General features: G+C 51.3%; 9 protein-coding genes across 9 annotated transcripts; 4 read left to right on the top strand and 5 right to left on the bottom strand.

Moving 5' to 3' along the window:
* Positions 1-1,303: 1,303 nt before the first annotated feature.
* Positions 1,304-3,086, top strand: SNOG_16514 (hypothetical protein; the record flags this gene model as incomplete). Its single annotated transcript, XM_001806572.1, has 3 exons — positions 1,304-1,985; positions 2,179-2,766; positions 2,821-3,086. 3 exons carry the CDS (start codon positions 1,304-1,306, stop codon positions 3,084-3,086), a joined length of 1,536 nt encoding a protein of 511 aa, XP_001806624.1.
* A 1,171-nt stretch (positions 3,087-4,257) lies between these two features.
* SNOG_16512 (hypothetical protein) lies at positions 4,258-5,492 on the top strand (the record flags this gene model as incomplete). The annotated part of the gene is made up of 2 exons (XM_001806571.1): positions 4,258-5,102; positions 5,393-5,492. 2 exons carry the CDS (start codon positions 4,258-4,260, stop codon positions 5,490-5,492), a joined length of 945 nt encoding a protein of 314 aa, XP_001806623.1.
* A 2,541-nt stretch (positions 5,493-8,033) lies between these two features.
* Positions 8,034-9,083, top strand: SNOG_16511 (hypothetical protein; the record flags this gene model as incomplete). The annotated part of the gene is made up of 3 exons (XM_001806570.1): positions 8,034-8,245; positions 8,296-8,545; positions 8,598-9,083. 3 exons carry the CDS (start codon positions 8,034-8,036, stop codon positions 9,081-9,083), a joined length of 948 nt encoding a protein of 315 aa, XP_001806622.1.
* A 793-nt stretch (positions 9,084-9,876) lies between these two features.
* Positions 9,877-10,194, bottom strand: SNOG_16510 (hypothetical protein; the record flags this gene model as incomplete). Its single annotated transcript, XM_001806569.1, has 1 exon — positions 9,877-10,194. One exon carries the CDS (start codon positions 10,192-10,194, stop codon positions 9,877-9,879), a length of 318 nt encoding a protein of 105 aa, XP_001806621.1.
* A 185-nt stretch (positions 10,195-10,379) lies between these two features.
* On the bottom strand, positions 10,380-12,553 carry SNOG_16509 (hypothetical protein). The gene has a single exon (XM_001806568.1). It carries the CDS (start codon positions 12,488-12,490, stop codon positions 10,436-10,438), a length of 2,055 nt encoding a protein of 684 aa, XP_001806620.1. The 5' UTR covers positions 12,491-12,553; the 3' UTR covers positions 10,380-10,435.
* Positions 12,554-13,110: 557 nt separating this feature from the next.
* Positions 13,111-14,635, bottom strand: SNOG_16508 (hypothetical protein; the record flags this gene model as incomplete). Its single annotated transcript, XM_001806567.1, has 2 exons — positions 13,111-13,259; positions 13,315-14,635. 2 exons carry the CDS (start codon positions 14,633-14,635, stop codon positions 13,216-13,218), a joined length of 1,365 nt encoding a protein of 454 aa, XP_001806619.1. The 3' UTR covers positions 13,111-13,215.
* Positions 14,636-15,317: 682 nt separating this feature from the next.
* SNOG_16507 (hypothetical protein) lies at positions 15,318-17,146 on the top strand (the record flags this gene model as incomplete). Its single annotated transcript, XM_001806566.1, has 3 exons — positions 15,318-15,623; positions 15,673-16,270; positions 16,323-17,146. 3 exons carry the CDS (start codon positions 15,318-15,320, stop codon positions 17,144-17,146), a joined length of 1,728 nt encoding a protein of 575 aa, XP_001806618.1.
* A 2,728-nt stretch (positions 17,147-19,874) lies between these two features.
* SNOG_16505 (hypothetical protein) lies at positions 19,875-22,287 on the bottom strand (the record flags this gene model as incomplete). Its single annotated transcript, XM_001806565.1, has 6 exons — positions 19,875-20,186; positions 20,248-20,526; positions 20,583-20,827; positions 20,896-21,069; positions 21,414-21,930; positions 21,985-22,287. The coding sequence occupies 6 exons, from the start codon at positions 22,285-22,287 to the stop codon at positions 19,875-19,877; spliced, it is 1,830 nt and encodes a 609-aa protein (XP_001806617.1).
* A 527-nt stretch (positions 22,288-22,814) lies between these two features.
* On the bottom strand, positions 22,815-24,518 carry SNOG_16503 (hypothetical protein; the record flags this gene model as incomplete). Its single annotated transcript, XM_001806564.1, has 2 exons — positions 22,815-24,321; positions 24,382-24,518. 2 exons carry the CDS (start codon positions 24,516-24,518, stop codon positions 22,815-22,817), a joined length of 1,644 nt encoding a protein of 547 aa, XP_001806616.1.
* Positions 24,519-25,208: the final 690 nt, after the last annotated feature.

The raw sequence follows: 25,208 nt of genomic DNA, 5'->3' as shown, positions 1-25,208 counted from the left end.
GATGGTCTTTCAATGCTACACTTTACCGCCATCATCAACGGCGGTGACTTATTGTGAAGCAGGTCCCAGGATCGATCATGTCGCTGTGTAAGATGATACGTAACACAGACTAGACCTTGAGCCAGCAAAAACGTGGTTTGCTGCACGGGAGGGACAATTCGGCGATTGTACTCCTATGTTCACCCCCAAGGCGATGCCTCGCGTGGTACACTTCTCGTAACTCGCGCAATCCAATATTGATCTAACCTCACTACCTGCAATCGAGATAAATGTGCCAATATCGCATGAAGACTGGGACTTCAGGAGATACAACGTGCCAAGAGTGCACATATCGCAATTGGTCGCTGGGGTGATGTGGTCGCGGTTCTTCAGGGCCCTAGCTCCTATGGCTCATTCCGTGGAATTGCAACCTCTCAACTCATTCTTCGGTTCCGTTTCTCGTATTGGAACTGGATGTCCATTATTGAAAAGCTGCGACGGACTGCCTTTCAATCTCTGCTTGTGGTGATGGTCGTGAAGAAGTATAGTGTGGGATGCTGTGGGGTCGAGGTTGGAAGGTCCCACTAGCCTCGGCACGTGGGCGGATTACATCACACCCAAACACCTCCACGAACCAGCGAAGCACCATTACACAGTTCAGTCGTCGTTGCCAAACTTCAATGTGCTTCCCTCACGTGTCGAAATGGCACTTCTGTCTAGATTGCGACCCGCCTTGAACAGCGGTGTGCGTCGGCCGCTCGTGCGATACCCAACCGTGACGCGCCGAAGCCTCCATCTTGCGCCTCCATATCTATTGGATGACTATATCCCACAATATCACTTGCTATCGTCCGTCGATGCGTCGAAGAAACGATCGCTAGCCTATGCACATCTGCGCGAGTGCAACTTGTGTCCCCGATTATGCGGTGTGAATCGCTATGAAAAGACTGGCGTGTGTTTGATCGGTGCCGAGACGGTCAAGGTCAACACCATTGCTCCACATTTTGGGGAGGGTATGAAGAACTGCACTATCGTTTTTAGTGGCAGAGTGAATCGGGTGCTGACAGGTTGCAGAGCCGTGTTTCCAGGGACACAATGGTAGTGGCAGCGTGTTCTTTTCTGGTTGCAATCTTCGGTGCGTATCAATCCCGCCAATATTGTGACCAACGTGCACCGTGGTCAGTGAGAAGCGCATACGCTTATTCATTTGTTATAGCTGTGTGTTCTGCCAGAACCACGATATTGCCCACCAGCGGAATGGCTTCGACCTCACACCGGAAGAGCTGGCAGAGTGGTACATGAAGCTGCAGGAGACAGGTAAGACATGCATAGCCACGAGACACCACAGACTAACAAGCTGGCAGGTAAAGTACACAACATCAACCTTGTCACGCCGGAACACGTCGTTCCCCAGGTCGTCCTCTCCATCTTGCACGCACGCGAACTCGGTCTGCGCATCCCCATCATCTATAACACGTCCTCATTCGATTCGCTGGAAAGCATACAGCTGCTCTCTGGGCTCGTCGATATATACTTGCCAGACTTCAAGGTGTGGAACAACTCGACAAGCAAGAGGCTGCTCAAAGCGGATAACTACGCAGCAACTGCCATGGAGAGCATTAAAGCCATGTACGAGCAAGTTGGTGACCTCTGCTTCACTTTCGACGGCATTGCCAAGAAGGGCGTCATGGTGCGACACCTGGTGATGCCTGGAAAGGAGGATGAGGGTAGAGAGATCATGAAGTGGCTTGCGGAGAATGTTTCCAAAGACCTGGTGGTGCACATCATGGACCAGTATTTTCCACGTGCTCATGTGGGCAAAGAACGTCGTCGAAGAAAAGCCGAAGGTGCTGTAGAGCCTGGATGCGATGACGACTCTTCCTCGACGAAAAAAGAGGTCAGGTATGCTGACATCAATCGCCCTGTGAAAGACGAGGAGATGTCGTCTGTAAGAAAGGCTGCTGAAGAGGCCGGGCTGTGGCGGTTTGTCGAACCGGCGCGCCATGGCGGCTTCAATATTTGAGGAAGTCGCGTGAGTGTTTTGTCACTTCGGGGGTGCCTGCCAACTGTAGTCTTCCGCGCCTGCCAGCATCTTCACCACAAGATCCACATCTCGGTCAAGTTGCCCACTCACCAAAACACCACACCACCACCAGCACAACCACTCGCATATCACTTTACACATTGTTACAATGCCAGCCAGCACCATGTCAGACCTCACTGCGCAAATTCAAGGACCTGTGCAAACACTCAAGATCGACCGCGACACGTGGAAGGCGGTCGCGCTGAAGTACAAGGCAGCCTTTGAAGCCCAGACGAGCCGCTTCAAAGAGCTCCAGGATTTGTGCTTCGCAACCCAGGCTGAGTTACAGAACGAGCGTGTTGAGCGCCGCCAATTGCAGGAGCTGTCAGAACAAAGAGAACTCAACCGCATGAGCACCATAGATGGCGCCGACGAACCGCGTGCGTATGGTACAGCGACTGTTTTTCGTGGCGGCCACCAACGACAAGCATCACGTGAATCGAGCAACCCGCTCTACAGTCGTGTCCAGCATTGCATCGACCAGCGCAACTACGGCAGTGCACTGGCTGAGATTGAGCGCCTGCTTCAGGGTCCACTTAGTGCAAAGGCGCGCGCTGAGGGATTGCTATTGAAGAGCAACGTTCTCCGAGCGGCGGGACCGGATGAAGTTTACGGCGCGTTGGCTGCGTGTAGCGAGGCGTTGGAGCTTTGCGACCGCATCTCAGATCTTGAGTCTTTCTTGCCAAGGATTCAGCATCAGCGAGGTACGTGTGATATAAGGAAGCGGAACCGAGACAAAGGCTAATTGTGTATCCTAGGCGTCCTCTACTACCAACTTCGCATGCTGCAGCAGGCTCGAGATGCCTTCAGTGCCGTCAGCAGCGATGATCCACTGTTTGCAACCGCCAGAGAGTATTGTAGCTCGTGCGATGAGGAGATACGGCTACAGCGTAATGCAAACCGTCGCTCAGCCTTTGACGAGAACCGTACGTTTGACGAGGGCATGGTTATGCAGCTTGATGAGAAACTGGACGTAAGCGGCATTCACATCACGGTGGCTTTTCACCACACTTATCACTCATAGGCCAAGCGACGTCGTACAAGTGCACAATTGCGTCTCCGGGCGGCTGTTGTATCGAAGAGGATGTCGCTTCCTCGACGTTGGGTGAGTGGGAAGGGTAATGACATCTGACGCCCGCGATTTGTGCTCAGCACGGAGCGATTGAGGGGACATGATAGAGCATTGTACCCATCTCGAGTTTCGCTTCTGAAATTTACAGTGTCCTTTGTCATTGTCGTGTTCCTTTGTCTCATATCGCTGATGGGTCATGCATTGTTGCTAATGTGAGTCAAAGATCTCACCTCGACAAAGGAATACGCGCACCGATAGCTAAGTTGAGCAGGATCACGACCTACGACCTACATAGATTCGCTGTCCTTGCTGAGGACCACATGTCAACTACGCAACTAAACCACCATCCACGATATCTTGCTTCATTATGGCTAAACAGAACAAGGACAGTGAGCTGCCGACAGCAAGCTCAGGCTCACAGCAACCACTGCATCAACGCACGACTTCGGTTCCCATAACTCTCCACTCACCTCATACTGTAGCCTCCAACACTGACGCTTCATCTGGCGCTCGCGTGGCAATGGATCCTTCTCAAAGCCATGGCGGAGTATCAAAGTCGGTCTCCCATATCCCGGGTGAATTCATACGATCTGATTTTGTGAACCGAGGGAAGGACTGGGAATCCCTACATTGCGCAAAGCCTGGCCCCATTCAAAGCAGCTCGTCTCTCTTCAAAACCCTCAAGAAGACTGGCTTCTTCGACAGTGACACCGGGAATCAACCAAAGTCATCACAGGGAACCGGCTATCCCAGTTTACAGCTGGCTTCGCCGCTACCGGTCAGTCCCAAGAGTATGACACCCAAATCTGCACCGCCACTTGCACCTTCAGCCGTTCAGAGATACCTTCATCACAGTCCGGATTTTCCTACCCCTGGACTCAACGCATCGTCTCCGGTCTCAGTGGGTGATCAATTTACAGGAACCACCCCAGTAAGAACGATTGACCCGGCACGTCCATCTTCGCCAGATCAAAGTCTCCTTCCCAAACATGTGTCTGCATTCGAATATGCAATGCGGCCCTTCCTCGACGCACTTGCCGATGACAGTCACGAGCGATTGCTCCAGTTACCTCGGACACACCAAGTCGCCTCGTCAACGAAATTGTTACCACTAACAGACCCTATGGATAAAATTTGTGATAGCGAACAAGAGGAAATTGCAAAGGAGGACGGCCTTCCCGAATACGGCACATCCGCGCATTTGTGGGAGAGAGACACATTCACAATTAGCATGCAGCAAACTCAACTTTCTGTGTACCTCATACATTGTACCACATTGCAAGGTATCATAGATCAAGTCCAGCGCGAGCCGTGGAAGTACAGCACGAACCAGTCCGCAGCCTGGTACTACGGCAAGATGGTTGAACTGTCATACAAAGCGCGCACTCTGGCTGAAGCGTTGAAGAGTGATGAGTTGCAGGCTCGATGCGAGTACTGGGCTGGAAGAGGATGCGGCGGCTCGAGAGATTACGGCGCTGCTGAAAAGCACTTTCACCAGGCCATGTTGCTCGACGTACCAAACGATAAGTACAAGAATGGTCGAGCGCGTCCAAGAGGCCTGCTCCCGAAAGAAAAGGCAGATGTGCGATTCTTGCTCGACAGTTGTCACAAGCGGGCCAAGAATCATAGACACTACGGGAAGCGCATGATGCAGGAAGTGGAGAGAATAAGAGCCATGGCCGATGAGGATGGTCTCCCGCTCGATGCGTACACGGATCAGACCCAAACAACCGTGCCGTCAAGTCCGCCGTGGCTACCTGATCGCGATCGACTGGTTGCACTTGCTAAATTGCAATTCGAGAAGTCAAGTCCGAAGCTGGAACAGGCTCTGGAAGAAGAGGCCCAAGTGGGCTTGCAGACTGGTGATGAATATATTCAGGCGGAGAACAGACGGAGGCTGACTAAGAAAGAGTGGGTGTACATCAAGTACGGAGACGTGCAGGAGGTGGAACGTCGGGAGAGACAGATGTCTGCTGGTCATACGTTCCAGTCTCTGCCAAAGCAGTCTTCGGCTTTATCTAGAAGATCAACTGGTGCCGCTCAGAGCACAGCACCTCTTCCATCGCCGCAGGACCTCGCCAATGAATTGGCAGGACTTGGATATGATAGTATTACGCCTGAAGCATCTCCGACTTCGCAGTACTCAACTTCGTCGCGAGAAATGCCAGGAGGAGCGTTAGAGAAGCAACCATTGCCCACATACCAGACTCTGTTGCATGAGCTCAAAGACGCTGAATTGCAACGATCGCCGCCTCCAGTAAGCCCAACGCCGTCGCGGTCCTTGAGCTCATCGCGACCGGTGCCGCCCACCAACTTGGAGCAGCCACCAATCTCAAGTCTTCAGACTCTTTCGCATGAACCCGAGGATATCGAACGGCAGCGCCCGTTGCCTCCGCTAACACCGACCCCTTCGCGAACTTTATGCTCATCGCAAGCACTAACTCCCACTGCCCTGGAGCAGCAGTTATCGTCCACATCCCAGACTCTGCCGCATGAGCCCATAGATGCTGAATGGCAACATTCATTACGTCCCCGAACGCCACCACTTGAGCCGCACTCCAGCCTCTCCACAGAATCATCCATCTCTACTGACTCGGAGTCCGAGGCGCCTTTTTCCATAGACTTCCTTCTCGACAAAGAAGACTACGACTACCGACTGCAGGCATCATCTCCGCCACAACTCAGTCTCCAACAACGCCGCCGTGGGAACTTTCTTGACCCGATTACTACCATCCCCGTGCCACCGCGGTCGAATCGCCGTCCGACTATTACGCAGGCTAAAAATGACTCACTTCGTACGCCCCTGCCCGAGTAGACCGCGGGCCTTAGCAGATTGCCTGAAGCGAGCAGATATCACCACCGACTTGACGTTCAGGTGAGGCCGAAACTAAGATACTGAATTCGCGCTTGGTGGAAGAAATGTACAACATTCGCTCCATGTTAGTGGGGATCGGAGTCCGTTTGATCCTTCGATTAATGTGTGAATAGATAGATAGCTGTTAACTCAAAGCATGTCTTACTCTGTTTGTTCGCACAAAGAAGCCTATGTGAATGAAGTAAAGGAATGATTAGATGTAAAACAGCAAAAAGAAATTGGACACGCCTCGGATCGAACACAGCCTTCTCGCAGGCGAGTTAGCACTCAGACTCCGAACATAGATTGCAGCCACAATCATTTTTTGAATCAACGGCGCTAATTAGTGTGCAAGCGTTCTTTCACTAAACTACGTGTCCTGTGTGAATTATTGATAAAGGAGAGCGGAAAATTCGGGATACATGAACCCTTCGCTAGCTGGATATATCTAAGCAAAGAAAATTAGTAGGCATTGATGTGTTGCAAAAGGTAATGCCATTGTTCAAGTCTCGTACACTGGAAGTTTGTCAGGTTATCACTGTGCTGATACGTTGATCCGGGATTAATACCGCAAAAGAAGTATCAGTCGAAGCCGCTGAAGCAGCACAAAAAAAAAAGAACGGATACTCTGTGAGTCGAATACAGGTCTCTCGCAACATTGGCGTGCCACTGTTAGAACACCGCGTAGTGTGTAACTGGGTGGAGAATTTAGGAAATATGAATGACTGCACGTTGAAGTCGCTCAAGTGACGGACGAAAAGAGACTAGATAGTCCACGAGCTGATTGATGCGTTGGACGAGAAAGTGGGCAAAAGCTGTGTACTGTATGTGGTCTAGATCAGGGAGCTGAATGAATGCGCGCTACATGCGGCAAGCACATTGGCTAATCTGTCATATTATACCTAGGTATGTACGCACATCACACAGCATTGGCGTCGACACTGCTCAATTAGGTGCAGTCTATGATCGCAAGGTTTGGAGGAGCCCGGCGTGCGTTGCATGCAGCCTCGCCTAGATTGCTGAAGCCTCGCGCTGGCAGCGCCACTTTCAGCCAGAATTCAGCCCTGAGTAGCTCGTGTCCAACAGCGACCCACGCTAAGGCTCGACCACCGAGTCTAGCACATTTCTGCCCGGCACTAAACTAACCTTGGAATGAAAGATGCGCAAAACGACAAGCTAGCTCGAGGACAGCAGAAAGACGGCTGATATGGCTGAGGCGGTCACAACTTGGATACCGTTTCGTGCATGAATATTTTTGCGCATCACTAATTTACCTCGCCAATGTACAGCACCATCAGATGTCACAGGTTAACGTTTGTTGCCGCCCCTGAGCTGTTCACTACCCTATAATTACATGAGAATATTGGTCGATTGTTCGCTGTTTTATCCTGAGGTTTCCATACCTGTAGGCGTAATTGACACACCGTCCGAGTTCGTTAACCATTGCTTAATGCGCTATAGTACATCTGTGAACAGTGTTGTAGAACTCCAGGTTATCAGCTACCGCGGAAAGCGAACAGATAACTTCAGGCTGTATGTTAGATTGCTGTTTTTTGCACTCTGGTCACTTTCCTCGTAAGTGAGAATATGCGATACTACCACAGTAAATCCAACTAGATAGGCTCAAGTATGCGGGCTGGAACATGGCGATCGATACTCGCTTACCTATGGTACAGGAGCCTAAGTCCGCTTGAGCCTCGCTCTTTGCATTTCGGGAAGTAGATCTCCAACCTTCTGTAAGTACCCGCGTGCGCCGCTGGACGTACATGCGCATCTAGCGTTTCTCAGCCAAGAGCTAACCTACAGCCAGCTCCAGCCAAGAAAAAGATGGTCTCGAAGATCGCTCTAGAATGAATGCTAGCAACTGCGCTGCAGTTGGACATCTTTGAGGCTGGCTGAAAGCCCTTGGAGGCGTGGAGCACCGGCAAGGCCGTTCCTTGAAGCACGTCGCGAGTTCGTAGCAATCTTTTATAAAGTGTCGAGCCCAGTTCGACAAGCAGTTATTTATCAATAAAGTCTGCTCGGTCGCGAATACGAATATCACCATGAAAACATACGCAGTCGTCCTCTTGGCTACTTGCCACAGCGTACTAGCTGCCAAAAGTCCGGCGTGCTCCAGCGGCATTTACAAGAAGCTTGCATCTTACTCTGTCATCAAGCCTGTCTCGACCTTTTGTGTGTCAAAGTTCCCACCTGTTACTCAGACATCGGTCGTTAGCACAGCAACTACGATCACATCAACCTCAACACTCACCGAGTCAGTTGCTCCAAGACGTTTCTGCGAAACAATCTGCTTACTGCAAAAAGAACTACAACAATTGATACCACTGTCCTTGCGACTTCAACAGCGACGGAATTCACCACGGTCACCATCACTGCAGCAGCCGCCAATGGCAAGCGTGGTGCTAAAGCAGCCACACCGTCGACACCGGTACCATTTGGCAAGGTCGCTACAACATCAGCGCAGCCTTGTCCAGAACTTGTCGCTCTGAAACTTCTCGCATCGAACGTGGTCGCAACAGCCTGCTCGTGCATCATCTCTACGCCTACTGTTACTGTAAGCTCTTCTTTCCACCTAGCCAAGCGTGCAAAACTAACCCATGCTTCAGTCAACAAAAACAGCCACCTTCACTGCTAATGCTCAAGCAACGATGACAATGACCATTGCAAACACCATAATCAGTACTGTCGTGACAACCTCCACAGCAACTGCTACCGCGACCGTTGCCCCAGCCCCTGTCGAGAATCTCGTCACCTGCAACAACCCCTCTGCTCTAGGCTGCTCGGCAGGTGTAACTTGCAGTGGCTCAACTGGTAGCTGTATTTGCGAGCAAACAGTTGAGGGCATAAACCTATGCATTGACGAAGGTGGGCAAACTTGTGGTAGTCAATGCTCGAGCTCTGCAGCATGTGGAGTTGGTTATCGATGTGTGACATCGACTTGCTGTCCAGGCACCGGGACCTGTCTCCAACTTGCGCCTGGCGGTAGGGTCTGTACGAACGGGCCGGCAAAGATGATGCGCATGCTGAGGGGCAGCATCGAAAAGCGGGTTGTTATAGGGTACCCGCTACACCTGCCGCCAACAGGAGCATAAGGCGAAATCCGCAGTGTCTTTTCTCAGACGAGTATCGAGGCTGGCGAAACCCTTTAGAAATATATGCAAAGCTGCAGTGTAGATAGAATTATACAATCTATTTTTACTACCTATCTGGACCAGATTGACGCTTGTTTCGGCTCTGGAGTAGACAATGAAATCACCACCATGTCCTACGATAGATATGGCCACTCCTTTCCACAACACGGTCAAGTTCCAGGACTTTTATCAAATGCAAGCGTCCCACCACTGAATTGAGTGCCTTGAATTCTGATAATGTTTTATTCAAACTACAGGTTGATATATTCTAACGGCTGTGTACCGTCCGTCATACGAGGTCTATTCTCGAATTGTGAAAGGTTGAGCGGCGAAGCTTTGTCGAACAAGTTTCGTAAGGCTCGAAGGTACAAACCTCCGGGCGTGCCTTGCCCACATAACTTCGTCTGGGAACATAACACTGTGAGTTTGAAAATTGCAACTTTCGAATTAAGACTTTCAAGTGGGTTGTTTAAGACAAAGGGTGTAAAGTGCAATGACGGGAGAAGAAGGGAAGAGCGTCGGCGTAAAGGAGGCAAACACCGTCATGTTTGTATTGCAGAATCAAATCTGGCGTTGTAGCGCCACTTCTACTTTCACACTTCATCATTCCTGGACGTTGAATATTTGGCCACGGAACAGTGATCATGCACACTCCCATTCCGCTCGGCTAATCTCTCCCCAAAATCCCTGCTCTTCAGGTGAAAACTCCTGTTTCTAGCCCTTTTGATACATGCTCTCGATCGCTCTCACTTCTTCAAGCAGACACGGCCCATCTCTTCTCGCAGACTCCTTCAGCGCACACCTCGACCATCCTTGGGCGGTTCCTAGCCTGCTTGACAACAAGTTTGACGGAAGCCACGGTGTCCGCGTTTGCAAGTGGTGTAGCGCCAATGTTGTATGTCTTCTTGTCATCATCCCAGGTGACCGTTACGATCACTTTCGAAGTTGAGGTCGGATGCGGAACCGGGTTTGTGGTCGTGTCTGACGAAACGCTCCATGGCCGGCCGAGCAGGAGATACAAGGCGACGGGAATAATTGCGATAGCAGTGTAGAAAAGCGTGTGTATTTGCATGACGGCAGGTTTTTGGTTATCGTAACTGTGGTTGTAATGCGGCTGTTGCCGTGCTGGGGTATGTGCGACGAATGTTTGAGTGGGCGAATTAATTAGGGGAAGGATTGGCAGTTACTCAGAAAGCATTTCACTGATGAGTTGAGCACACCAGCGCGTTCCCATGATCCACTATTGTTTGCGGCATCTTGAGTGAAAGTGAACCAGACCTTTTATTCCAAAAAATCCCTATCCTCTGCACTAATCAACCCAAATGCGCCAACGCGATACCACTATACGCGCCATCTGTCTCATAAATCTTCTTCTTCTCACTCCCATCCATCTTGAACCTATACACTGTGCCGCCCAGATCCGTAATGTATATATGCTTATTCACCTCATCAATCTTCAGACCAATCGCCTCGTGGAAGTGTCTCGCCAACAAGTTAACCTTCAAGTCTCCACCGCCAACATGCGCGGAGTTCAAAGTGTTGCCTAGAGGGTACTCGCCACGATCGGTCCAGTACAATGTCTTGCTGTCCTGCTCATACTCTAGATCGATGGGCTCGGGCAACTTGTCGAAGAGGAGCTCGATGTCAGAACGCGATGACGCGGTCTCGCCTGATGGTGTTTGAATGTTTGCGCGGAAAATGCGGCCTTGACCTGCTTTCGAGCCGCCCTTCTGCGTCCAGTAGAATTTTCCAGCCTTGGGATCGACTGCGATACCAACACACCACTTCTTTTGGTCTTCGATGTCACTGGTAGTGTAGTCGCCAGTCTGGAGGATGATCTCGTGGTTGCCGCCGTCGAAGTCGCAACGGTGAATGCGCAGTCCCTCGCGGTCGCAAAAGTAGAGTTTCTTGTTGTCGTGGTCGATTTTGATCTGTTTTGGCGTGTGGACCTTGCCTTCAGGGATGATGGTCTGCACGTTGGAGCCGTCGAGATTTGCTGCCATGACACTGCCGTTATTCTCAGATGGTGACTTGCCCATGTTGGTCCAGAAGAGCTTGCCAGCAGAGATAGAGACGTCGATGCCGTCGGGGAGAGACTGGCCACCCACTAGCTCGCGGACATTGCTACCGTCTGCAGATGCTGTCATTACACTTCCAGAGGTCATAGATTTTCGCAAGTCCTTAATGTTGCTACCCATGCCGATATCGAGAAAGTACAATCTCGGTGCTGCAAGGTTGTCGTGGTGACCACCCTCGTCTTTGGAACCCTTTGTCGTCTCGCCTGGAGGGTAGAGACCACCCTTCCCAGACTTTGCGCCAAGTTTGCCCTTATCAATAAAATTCTTCTGCAGCCAGTCTCTAGCAGTCGCATCCAGGTGTCGCTCCTGAATGTAGTTGTCCTCGATGAAAGCCACAGTGTCCAATCCGACAGCGTCCATCATGCCGCATGGACCGACTGGACTATTCGAAAACATAGTCATGAAGAGCTTGTCAATCTCCTTTGGTTCTGAAACGCCCTCCGCCATGATCAATAACGTTTCTCGCTTCACGGCAGCCCATAGGCGGTTGAAAATGAAGCCAGTCGATTCCTTGCGCGCGACAGCTGGAGTCATACCCGCATCTTCGAGCTTCGATCTTAGGAACTCAAGCACATCTCCATGCGTCTGGCCACAGGTCATGAGCTCCACGACATTGTTACCGGGCGGCATATAGTAGTGCATATTGCACACGCGCAGCCGTCTCTTCTCATCCACCTTGTCCAGCATGAGCCGTGACTTGTATGAGGATGAATTAGATGCCAGTATACAGTCCTTTGGTGCGTGTTGGTCGAGTTGTCCCATCATTGAAATCTTCAAATCGAGCTTTTCTGGCAGGGCCTCGACGACTAACCAAGCATTCTGAACCGCCGACTTCATGTCATCGGTGGTACTGAACTTGGCATGATCGCGTTCATTTTTTGTAATCTTCGCATACTCTTCCCGGCTGTGCTCAATGTAGTGAATTGCGGCATTCCGTTGCTGTTCGTTGAGATCGCATAGAATAACTTCGTATCCAGCAGCCACCCAGGAAGAAGCGATTCGTCGACCGAGAACTCCTCCGCCAAGTACAGCGACTGGTCGGGAGGATGTGTCTGGCGCAGTCCATTCTCCTTGCGAATCGACGGATAGCAATCGTATTTGTTGATTGCGAGAAGCCATTGAAGGTAGTGATGAGGGATCACGGAGTCTCAGTTGCTTGCTGGTGCGCGTCGAACACAATCTTTGTGTTGGTGTAGCCGTAAGCAGACATCTTGGAAAGTTGCATCTCGCTGTGGTGAAACCTGACGCGTTCCGAATAGTCCTCGAGACCTGCCTCGTAGGAAAAGACATTATGGTAACACTACTTTCGATGTTCTTGGTGATCTCGCTTTTCGTTATTTTAGAAAATCACCGGTATATCAAGTTGCGAAAGCTCACAACGTTCGCACGAGCTCCGGCCCTGCCTGCCTTAATCCAAACCATCGTCATTACTACCAGCGAAGCTATCCGCGCATAATTACGTCAACGCCTCAACACATCTGCGATCGTGCATCCCGTGGCTCTAATCTTGCAACATGCACGAATTTTGCTTGTGATGAATAAGCTTCCGCGCGCTCCCGCATGCATAGTGGAGCGTCTCCAGATGCAGCCTCTACACTACGCTGCCGACCCGGGATCGACAAAACTTATACTGACCTATCGGAGGTCAGCCTCGGTACTCGGCTTGTTCTAGCAATGGTTTTCATTCGCAGCCAAAATCAGACCATTTTGCTAGTGAATGTGATGCAGCAGAAAACAAGTATTCGTACGAAGAGATTCGGGGTCGTACGGCGTGTTGTTTAGACGCTCCGTAAGACTGAGTAATGTCGCCACACCTCTGAGAGATTCTTGGTGGCGGCGGACACAGCGAGCGCATCGAGCCTTTACTCAACTCAGATTTAGCACGATAAGGTATTGGATGCTCAGAGATGCATTGCATGATTGGGGATTTATTTGTTATCGATACGATATATTCCACAGGCTCCGACAATGCCGCAAGAACGAAAAAAGCAACAGCACGCCACGAGGGCTTCCTCTTACTGGAAGGTAAAAATCTCATCCTGTGGTTTCGAAATCTTGCCTGCCGAAACATGTTAGCTCAATGGACTGAATATCGGTGAAATGCGAATGCATACCAGGTGGCTTGAACCCTTGCTCTTCCAATATCTTGACCATGCTCTCCATCATAGGATCTGGTCCGCATACAAGCACCTTTGAGTCCATACCAGCTGGTGCTGGCATATACTCCTTAATCATCTGCTTGTTAATGCGACCCTTACAGCCTTTCCAATTGTCTGGTGGGCTGCTCAAGACGTATTGGATCTTGAACTGGTCGTACTTTTGCGCAAAGTCATCCAGCTCCTTCTTTAACAAGATGTCCTCCTCGGTCTTGTTTGCGTAGATTAGCGTAGTCTTGGTGTCGTCTCTTGGATCTTCGCAGATGCGGCGAATGATTTGGAACATTGGCGTAATACCAGTACCACCGGCAATCATTCCAAGCTCTTTGACCAGGTTCTTGTGGTACTTCATTTCACCCTTTGGTCCTCTGATCTCGACCTTGTCTCCGACTTCCAGCTTGCTCAAATAAGGAGTGAGCTTTCCACCTTCGTAGATCTTGATGGTCAGTTCTAAGCGTCCAGTATCCTTGTTGCTGGACGTGGGTGTGTATGATCGCGCAAGCTGCTTTCCGTCCACATCGTGTCTGATTGCGATGTGCTGGCCAGTTGGCAGCCCCAAGACGGAGTTCTCATTTGGAAGGCTGAAGACGAAACGGATAGTGTCGTGTGAAAGGTTGAACTTTTCTTTGAGTGGGAACTCTTGATATTCACGGGCATTGAGTACTCCCAGATTGATGTTTTTCTTCTGCGAAGGTCTTGCAGACGTTGACTTGGCTTTGACGTGTGCTGGATATGATTGGAAGTCCTTGTGTGCGACGTTGAAGTTCTTCGTGGCCCAGAGACTGGTATATCCTGCTATAGCCATACTGGCAACCGAAGACAGAGCAAAGCCCTTCCAGAAACCGCCCGTTTGAAAGTGATGCAGATCCGGGGAGAATCGTCGACCAAGTACAATGGACACAATCAGCGTTGCGAGACCTCCAGCTACAAGCGGCAAATGCAGGTTGTGTGGTTTCGGGGGAGGGAGATTGTTGACGACGTGGACGTTCTTTGGCTTAACGTCTGGCATCTTCTTCGTCTCATGGTCGACCCAATCATCGTCCGTGACTTTGCCAATGCGGAAGTTCTCCAGTATCTCTCTAGCATCTGTCGAATGTCCGATATCTTCGTATGCCGTTGTTGCGTCGGCGCCTGCGTTCTCAAGCAGGAACTCTTTACCACCGGGATGGTCTTCTTGGTATTTTGTTACATCATAGACATGGTTCCAGACGACAACCCACAGATCGGTCTTTGAAGTGTGCTTGCCCACCTCCTCGAGACTGTAAACTCCGTCGGCCATTGTGAGTATGATGATGGACTGATTTGTGAAGTTGACTTAATCTGATGGTGATAATTTTGACAAGGTATGTAACTAGTTTTAGAAGAAAACAAGCTAGAATAGCTCCCCGTTGCAGCCAGAGCTTGACCTCGGCCTGCCATGACCTCACACAGCAGATGTGCGCCGGCCGACATGTTCGTGCGATTTTTCGGGTTCGTGAAGGGAATTTGCAGGGTAGCTTGCAGCCAATGGCAGTTGAGATGGTGGCGATGACACCATTCAAGCATCGCGGTGCAAGCGTGACCCACTTACCGAGGCGATCAAGAGCCAACCGGCCAATGGGCTGACACGGAAGCAGCCGCAGTGAACGAGCGTGCGCTAGTTGCGCATGTCTCATCTAGCTAAGTTATCTGGTATGCATGACATAGTTTGGGTCGGCCGAGTGCGATGACGATGCACAAACAACGCATGCAAACAATCGGGGCCTTACGAAAAGTTGAACTTTCGCGCCACAATCCTGCTGTGGCATCGGCCAAATCCACCTGTAAGATGCAAGTATGCTTCCGAGGTGCTTTTCTATCAACATTTGCGTAATGCTGCGTGAGTAATATTCGAGATCCGAAAACTATCTTGAATGCATTAAAGTTGGTTCACACATTCTACTTCCCGGCACGCAGTGCATTCAATTCCCTTGAACTACACCATGACTATCAAAGGCTTTTATCTTGTTGGTCAAAACAAGGATGTCTTCCACCAAGAAATCCACATCGACCAATACCACGACTTCGAAGCTCTACAGCTCGCCATAGCTGAACAATACAACATCATCCAAGCACCCAGCATCGGGCTACAAGATGCCAAAGGGAACGACGTCCCAGATCTTGACGCCGTACTCGACTGTGACGAAGACCTCGGAATCACAGTCGACGGCCAACCGATTCGCGATCCCTCCGGTCCTGAAGGTCTCCCACTCGTAGGAAGTTACTACGAAGTCTTCCCCGACCACTTGGTGAGCTCGTCTTTTTTACGGCCAGTTCTATTACTAACACACTTCCCAGGGCAACCACGCCCGTCTCTTCCAGAAATACGGTTCCCTCATAAAGTACGAAACCATGGGAAAGCGCAACTACCTCACCAACGACCCCGCCCTCGCATCAGTCGCGTTCCAAGAATCCGCCTTCTTCAGCAAGCAAATCGTGCCCGACCACCCCCTCGCCGGCATAAAAGACAACCGCGCCCTATTTATTGGTGATACGGACACGGACGCCTGGAGGGCCGCACATAAGTTCATTCCACCAGCGATGTCGCCCAAAGCTGTGCGGCACTACACTCCGATGATGGAAGCCAGTGTGAAGGACAGCTTCAAGGTTTTCGACCAGCTAGATGAGGATGGTGAGGCCTGGAACGTGTATCAGTACATGTTGAAGCTGGCGAGTCAGACAGTGTTTAAATTTGCGCTGGGCTACGATGCTCATCACTTTGATGATCCAGACAGTGGGCTGAATGAGCTTGTTATACTTATTGCGCAGAGTTTGAGCCTGAACAAGAAGGTCACGAGTAGGGGCAGTTGGTATGCGAGTTTGGGGTGGGTTCCAGGGACGGCGGCATATGAGTTGAAGAATATCCAAGGGAGGCTTTGGGGTATTTTGAATGAGGGTAAGCATCCCGCATCACGGACAGTGGGCATAACTAACAAATTGTTTTGTAGCGATTGATAAAGCCCCCAAAGGCGACACAGACGAAGACCTCCCCCTTCAATCCGCCGCTCTTGGCGCTTCCTGCGTGGTGGACTACCTCAAGCGTGCCACCGACGACCACGGCAACAAACTTCCCCGCGACCTTGTCATCCCAAACATGCTCCCCATCTCTGGCGCAGGTTTCACAACCACCTCGTCGCTCCTCTCTTGGCTTCTCTATGCTCTTTGCGTCTACCCGGGTAACCAAGACCGCATGGTCCAAGAACTTGTCGATGCGGGCGTAAACGAGAACACAAAGTGGACGCCCGAACTATCTGACGGGTTAACATTCCTCGATAAATTCGTCAAGGAGACGCAGCGATTGCACAACCCATCGTTCCAGCCGGGCAGGACAGCGAAGGTTGATTGCATTGTCCCGGGTGGGTACAAGCTGCCAGCTGGAAGTGTTGTGATCTGCGCACTGCACGCGATCCACAACAACCCTGCTATCTGGTCGAATCCGGACCGCTTCGAGCCGGATCGATGGGGTACAGAGGAAGTCAGCAAACGGCCAAAGAACAGCTATATGCCGTTCGGCACGGGCCCGAGGAGTTGTATTGGGTTTAATTTTGCGCTGGGCGAGGTCAAAGTTCTACTTCCGGAGTTGGTGTACAGGTATGAGTTCAGCAAGGAGGGAGAGGACGCGGTGACGTATGATCCTGAGTTCCAGCTTATTCGACCGATGAACTTTTACGTCAGGGCAAGGAAGAGGACCAGCTGGCCGGAGAAGAGTAAGGATGCGAAGCCTTTTGCCGAGGATTACAAAGAGGGAGAGAGGAATCCTATCAAGTTTTAGGCGTAATGAATAGTAATGAACATCCATATCAAGAAACAATTAGCATTGGTATGAACCGATTACATGCGACTGCTAGATTGCATCAGGTGTGTCATGAGAAATAAAATAGCACAGCGAGAATGAGGGGAAAATGATGCGTGCCTCACAATATAGAACAGCGGGAGCGGAACGAGCACAGTGCATATATCGCCTTCAACTTTTCATATCTCAAGACTCGATCTGAACAAATCTTCGTGACACTCAATGCGCTTTGTTTTGCGTGCCAGAGTGGCGGCAAATACACAACAAAGGATCCAATTTCGAATGGAAACCGTTGATAGATTTTCCTGGGAAGTGTGAGGAGCAAAAGAGGTGGCGTTTATGTATACAGCTCAAGGGCAGACGCAGAGCCTTCAAAGATGCTGCACAATCATTTTGCAAGAGAGCCAGAAGAAGGACATAGTGCATGCAGAGTTATAGATTGAGAGCAAAAGAACGGAGACATAGGGCTCTACATGCGAATTTAAAAACTAGGGATATACCACGAAGTTCTCTCTTTCTTGTGGTAATATTCCCAAGATAGAGGAATAGACAGGCCAAAGCACGTCGGGCGCAGGTTTTCTGTTCACTCACTAAAATAGTTGTGGCGACGATAAGAATCAACACGTCGCAAACCAATTTATATGCCCAGCTAGGACGAGACAAATCTCATGATGAGATTTTGTCATCACTTTAGGCACTGTTATATCTAGCTTCGTCACGCCTCACCAGACATTTCGAAAGTCTGGGAGGTTATTTAAGAAGGTCCGGGATCACAGAACCCGCTGTGACGTCGTTTTCTAATGTTTGTGATGCTTTCAGCTCCAGACAGCGAGCAAACACTTCGTGCTGTTATCCTAGTCTTTTTTGACGAGTCCAGTCAGCGACACATGAGGCGCAGTTAGACGTCATTGTTTCAGACCTAATAACAATGCGAAATCCGAACGACTTCGGCAGCTGCCTGCGAAAGAGGAGTTTTATACCCACCGTTGCGAGCCAGACTCAGAGCCACCTCATATTGGCGCTACATTTCTGCTTTCCGCAAAAGAAAGTAAAAGGAAAATGGACATGTCTAGGCCTTCTTGAAATTATGCTTGCGTACCTCACTACCGGGTCCACAAGCGGTGTCATATTCTCGTTTCTGGTAAGTCGGAACACTGAGGATATGCGCACTCGTAATCGTGGATTTCAAAGCTGTTTTGTTATTATAAACAGCGTAACGCATTGTGGCCACGACTTGAAGCAAACCAAGGTATAATGTAGAGGAAGAGGGCATTGCGGAATGCAGTGACGATTTGATGCGTCGCGTATAGATGAGACAAGCTGCGAGAGAAGACCAAGACATATGTTAGCATTCATTGTGTTCTAATTGATTCAATACGAAGTCGATATTCTAAAGTGCTCGGTGCTCGCGAAAGAAGAGAATTCATACCCACGACACGTTGATCCAGACTCGTGAACTATTCGTATCCTATGTCACTGTGTTGAAGGAGCTAACGCAGAGAGGCAGGCCATCTAGGAGTTGATGGTGTTTACTTGGAATGTTGGAAATCTCATGTCAGGGTCTTAGTTACACTTATGCAGAGGAAGGGAGATCTCACCTCAGACTTTCATGCACCTATTTTTTGGGAAGAAGAGCGAAAGTTCGGATAGCATAACATGTAGCCACCTAAGTATTAGAAGAAGAGGAAAGATAGACACGAGATCCTAACCTGTCGTTTTGAAGAAGCTCACAAGTTTAGGATTGTTGTGAAGTAGAGGTCGATGACGATATAACGAACTTTTATACACATTTCTAGCAACCATGTATGCAGCGAAATCTCAACCTCGTGAGAGCTCATGTGACATAGCTTAGATAATTTTGAGTGCGAAAAAGGAGAGGCACAGACGACACGTAGTCTCTAACTTTCGCTTTTCGAAGGGAAGCACAGAAAGACATTGCTCTGTGATGCAGACAGTCGAAGAAGGCTAGATGACTTAAAATTAGTGTGGAGGAGAGAGGGAAAAACAGTGAGGGCTTCTATATCTTCGGTATCAAATACTGCCTCGCATCATAGGTGTGTTCCTCGAGCTTTTTGGGTAGACGTGCGAAGCTGTTGGAGGGCCAAGATCGAACCGGAGCCCATAGATATTGGGCTGTATGGCTTTGGAGAAGAGGGAAAAAGACATTGGTCGTCCGCGGATAGATTTTGGAGAAATGGAATATAGTGTGTGTAGTGATTGTGAGACCAGCGTTAACGGCTTTATATTACCACATTCGCTGACGCTCGTGCGTCTGTAGCAACAGTCAGCAAGCAAGCGTTCAGGCTTGCGGAGTTCTATCGAAGTCGTTTCGCACCCAATGTAAAATGCAACAGAATATGATTCATCCCTATCTTCCCACCAACCCTACTTCAACCGCCTCCACGCTAATCCTCATGATCATGCCCAACAACCCCCTTCAACTCCCCCACATACTCATCCCTCGTCCCCCACCAAACGCCTCCTACAGTAACCGCCAACACAGCCACCACGACCCCCGAGCTAACGCTCGTACTGGGATACACATTCCATGCCCACTCCTGCGCCGCCCACAGCGCATACTGCAAGACCGGATGGAATCCCGCTTTCCACAGCAAAAACGGCGTGGCCCACGCAATGTACGCGAAGAACTGGTAGTGCAGGCTGCGCGCGCACAGCATGCCGATGGTCATGGCGGTGAGAAGGACGGTCATGTGTGTAAGTTTGGGGTGATGCGGAGGGCCATTGTGTCTTGGTCGCGGGGCTCAGCTTGGGGCATGATGATTTTGAGGAATTGTTTGGGGGTGCGTTTGGAGGGCTTGATCCAGCGGGTGAGGAAGAAGGTGATTAAAAGCGTGACGTGAACCGACAGTAACCCGAGAGCAAAAGGCTTTGATAAAAATGTTTCCTCGGAGACGAAGCGCCAGTTTACGGTCCATTTGTAGGTAAACTGCCGGGAGAGTTCGAATGCCCGGCCGAAGTAGGAGAAGGCGGCTTTGCGGAAGGGGTAGCCAAAGAGGACCTAAGATCATCAGTCCACAAATCTCTTTTCCCTACACAGCACAAGTAGAAAGATGGCTTACCGTCGTCTGAAAGATGATCATCGCATGCGTCATCGCCTCCCGACTCCCAAGTTTCATAATCATCAATACCCCCATCGCCGGCAAAGGCAGCAACAAACTCATTTTGACATTCAAGCCCGTCGCGAACAGAAAACTACCCACGTGCCATTGATCGCGCTGGTAGCAGAATAGCGCGGCGAATAAGCCAAGAACTGCGAAGCAATCGTTGAAACATCTCAGCAGGAAAATACTGTGCAGGCGTTTTGACAGGATGAGAAGGGGGAAGACATATGGCGGGACCTAGGATTGTCAATTTGATGCGCTGGAGAAAAGGTGGTTAGAAGAAAAATACTCACACGTGCTTTCCGATAACATTGAAACACCAGCGCCAGCGTCCCAAGATACACCAGCGCGAAGATGTACTGCGCGCGCTGGATATCCCTTCCTTCATCCGTGATTTTGAAAAGTTGCTTGTAGATCCACACGTGTGCGCCGGGATACACGAGCGGGCCTGTGGAGCCTGTGATTTTGGTGTAGTCGCGCTCGCCTTTGATGATGAGCGCGATGTGTTGCATGTATGTCGTCCAGTCGATTTCTGTATCTGTAGGAATTTGTTGGTTTTGGGATTTCGATGGAGTTGAGCGACACGTGGTCGCAAATCCAGCTTACATGGAATTTTCTCAATCACAACGCCGCACAGCGCTGCATCGACGACGAGCAGCAGCGGGATCATCCATCTTGTGTGTTCGTCATTAGTCGCGAGATCGCGCACGCGATTTATTAACGACATTGTTTTGGTGGTTGTGAGTTCTTTTGGCTTTTCGTCGATGGCAGGGGATAGCGCTTGGTGTTATAGCGATGCGCGAGGTCACGTGCAGCAGGAGTTTGCGCGTTTCAGTGTTGCTCTCGAACCACGATGCGTTTCAGGCATCGAGTTTCAGGCAGGAGTGAGTTCGTACGATGGAGGTAGTGGTTTGGGGGCTATTTCGAGTGTGGTAGGATTGTGGTAGAGGTGGTTTGGCGGACGATGCTCGGAGATCGTGTGGGGATGTTGGACTGCATTTGATACCGCGAAAGAGTCTATGTCGATGCAGATGCAGTCATAGTATTCCGTAGACTATGAATATCTACACCCAAATCCACCCTATAAAATCCTCACAGCTTTGACTTCACCGGCGCAAACGTACTCCCCGCTCCCCCACCCAACGCCTCAACCAACTCGTCCACCTTCTCCAACACCCACGTACACCCCTCATCACTAACCAACCACCTAATCGCCTCCTCACTCCCCGCCTCGGGCTCCTCCTTCCACGTCCCATCCTCCCAACCCTTCCTTAATCCAAAAACATGGCTAAGAACCTGGGGCCCCACCCCCTGCTGCGCTCTCAAACAAGTGATCGCAACCAAGCTCGTCGTGACCCTGCCGACCTTTGCGCCCGGCTTTCCCGGCGGGTCGGTGAACAAGCCGCCGTATTCTTGGTTGATGATGAAGACGGGCAGGTCCGGGTGAGCGTCGCCGAGTTTGTCGATGAGCTTGGTTTCGAGCGGGCGGTAGATGGCGTCCCAGAGGGCGCGGCCGCGGGTGTTTGTGTCGAGGATGTTTTGCGGGGAGGGGGAGCGGGTGGGGGTGGTGTTGAGGGAGGAGGCGATGGTGGGGGGCAGGGAGGCGCGGAAAGCGTTGAGCATGTTGATTGTGCGCGGGATCTGGGCGTGTGTTAGTGAGTGCTTGGTGGATTGAAGAAGGGAGGGGGTTCATACGCCATTAAAGCCTATACACTTCAGTCCTATTTCTCGCATGAATTCGGCTATTTGCACGCTCTCATTCTCAGGGCGTGATGCACTCGTGGAGTTGTAAAGGGCGATCATGGACTCGGGCGAGTTCATGGTCATTGTTGCGGCGGTGGAGATGCCGAGCCATGATGGGCGGCCTAGCTTTCGCTCGGTGGCTTCTTCTTGTATGCGCTGGTATACGGCTTGAATGCGTGGTGGTGCTGGTACGGGGCCTGGTCTTGAATGTGCGGCGTTAATGAGCTGTTTTAGGGCAGGCGATAGCTTCGACATGGCGGCGAGCTCGGGACGGCGATTGAGAGGTTGGAAGCAATTGACTGTAAGCACAATGGTACAAGTATGCTGAATAAACAATTGCAACTTCAACCCCTTCGGCACTTGTACTATGGACGCGGCAATGCGTTTATGTATAAGAAGTGGTACGAGCAAGAATGACGCCAGGCGCCGTTCCGAGGCAATTCCGCGCGCATCGGCTTCACTAAAACCACCGTTGACTTCCGATACACGCAAACCACACAAACACAAACACCACCAAGACTTCACGTCTCCACCAGGTTTCATCTTGTCCTAGCCAACACTTCGTCGATGTTCCTTTCGCTCCGTCTTCCCATTCTCTCCGCGTTCATCGTTGCGAATGTCTCCCAGTCTGACACGCTCACATGAAGGCCATGGAAGTCCACACATTTTGAACATGGCTTGATATCTGGCATTCTCATTATTTCACATTAATCAGACTAGACTCCAGTCCCCAATCCAAGTCGCCCGTACAAAGAAATCCTACATGCTCTGCATGTCCACATCTAGAGGACAAGCATCCCGACCAAACTGCCCACCGCAACCGCAATCCACGCACCCATGACAACACCGCCATGTGCAAAGAACACGGGCGCATGCACACTGCTCGCCGCGCCCTTCGACCCCGAACTCGCGCCTGCAGTACCACCACCACCCTTGCCCGTCGCAGTCGGTGGCGTTCCGCTGCCATTACTTCCCACCGCACTCAGCAGCGCCACGCAACTGCTCGCCGTCTGCGCACTCTGCACCGTCGCCTTGCCGCCAAAGCTACATGCGCTGCTCGCCTTGTTCTGGCCCAGATAATACTGGTTGGCAACGAAAGCGAGCTGGTCTTTGGGATCGCAGCCCGAGTAGCCGCCGAATTTGCCGGTCGTGGCGTTGCGCGCGATGCCGTCGCAGTACTTGCTGTTGGCGGCGCAGATGTAGTCGAACGTGTCCTTGTACGAGTCCTCGTCGGTGGACTTGATGTTGCATTGCAGGCCCGCGACCATGCATTGGCAGAGCTGCGGGTTGACTGGGGGAGGAAGCGGGGAGGCTTGCGCGGCCCAGGAACCACCTACAGAGGGACAGGCGGGCGCGGAGTTGGCAGGCGTGTATGCGCTGCGCTGGGTGATTGTGGGTGAGACTTTGGCGAGCTGGCTCTGTAGCGAGGTGAAGTCTGGGTAAGGCGAGGCTGTGGCGCTGTTGACGAGGGATACGAGCCCATAGTCGTTGGTGCCCATGAACCACTCGTAGACGATGCCGCCGGAGAAAACGTTGGTCATGTTGCCGTAGAGGACCTCGACTTCGGTGAAGGGACGGCTGGTCGGGTCGGACAGGCCCTTGATGCAGCCGTACTCTGCAAAGAAGACGGGGACGGGGTAGTCGGAGAAGAAGTCGACGCGCTCGCCATACGACGATGTCGCGTAGTTGCTGTCGCCGCACCACGAGTAGACGTTGTAGCCCCAGAAGTCGATCGACGTCTTGTTGCCCTCGTTGCCGGGCTCGCAGGCAAAGTAATGCGCGAGCTCATTGCGACTGGGCACATCGGCCGTCGCATAGCCCACGCCCAGCGTCTTGCGGTAGTTCTGATTGGCAATGTAGGCCTTGGTGTCGCGGACTGCAGCCTTGACAAATGCGGCCGCAGCCGTCTGATTGTTCGCACTGACGTTCTCGTTTCCAGCAAAGAAGCCAATGACGTTCTTGTACTTTGACAGGGCGTCTACCACGCCCGTGTATCGCTTGTAGAGCGTGACATCCCACTCCGGGTCGTCGGAGATGATGGACGTCGAAGGCTCGCCCAGGTCGGCAATCACGTAGATGCCCGCGCTCGCCAGCTGCGACATGCAGTCATCGTGGTTCTTGGTCGGATCGATCGCATACACGCGGATGACATTGGTGAAGATCTGCTGCATCAACGGGATGTCACGTTTGCAAGCATTGCTGTCAGCGAGCGGATCCGTGTATGTCGTGTCGGCACCGGCGGTGCCATTTGGCTGATAGTTCTGCTGGTATGCGACGCCCTTGAGGTAGCTGCGACACGGTCAGTTATATATTACCCCACAATTTACTCTAGGATCGGCGCAGGCATACAATTGCGAGCCATTGTTTGTGTAGAAGAAGTGCTGCCCGTAGACCTCAATCTCTGGGATATCGTCGTAACTCGCCGCCGCTGCCCCACTGATGAGAAGCGCCGCAGCTGCGCACGCCCAGCGTCCAAATGCCTTCATGGTGTTGCTGTGATAACGAGTGAACGCACGGATAGCGAGTGGAGGTCGAAGCTTCGTAGCTCAATGCTTGGTACACACGGTTGAAGGCTTGGCTAACGAGAGTGTAACGGAGCAAACCTGGGGATGTCAACGGAATCTCCGGTATTTGGAGAGTCGCACGAGTTAGCTCGGACGCGTGTCTCTCACGGGCTGCTGCAGGTACTCCCAATCAAGCGCATCCATCGTGGCTATGCTGACAGTTTCCGGCCCGGGTGGCGTGCGTTTGCCCCAAGCTGGATACCACACCATGACGCTGCTGGAATGGACTATCGATGGCATCCTTCGCCTAGGCTGCTTCGAGCCAAGCCTGGCTTATTACCGTCTGCATTTTACGACGACTTTGTTGTTTGCAACGCAGGTCCGTCGGCTTTCCATGTTAGTTGCCGACATTTCCGTGCATCATCACATGATCCTGATGGACCGCAGTACCGTATCACTCACATCCATGTGAAATTTCATTGTACACCCAAGAGAGTCTCGAACAACTTTCGTACCATGCATCTAGGTGTTAACATCCCTGCTCGGACACTACAAGACCTCACACTACATGCTTTGGCAGCTCGTTCACTCTCATCGCGGAGTCACTTGGGAGCAGTGCCGATCTCTTTCGTATCTCCCTACAATAGGATAGGATTTTCTCCCTTATATTTT

Source organism: Parastagonospora nodorum, assembly GCF_000146915.1.
Source record: "Parastagonospora nodorum SN15 chromosome Unknown scaffold_49, whole genome shotgun sequence".
NCBI lineage: Eukaryota > Fungi > Ascomycota > Dothideomycetes > Pleosporales > Phaeosphaeriaceae > Parastagonospora > Parastagonospora nodorum.
The sequence above is the reverse complement of the archived record's forward strand: the minus strand, read 5'-3'. Positions and strand labels throughout refer to the sequence as shown.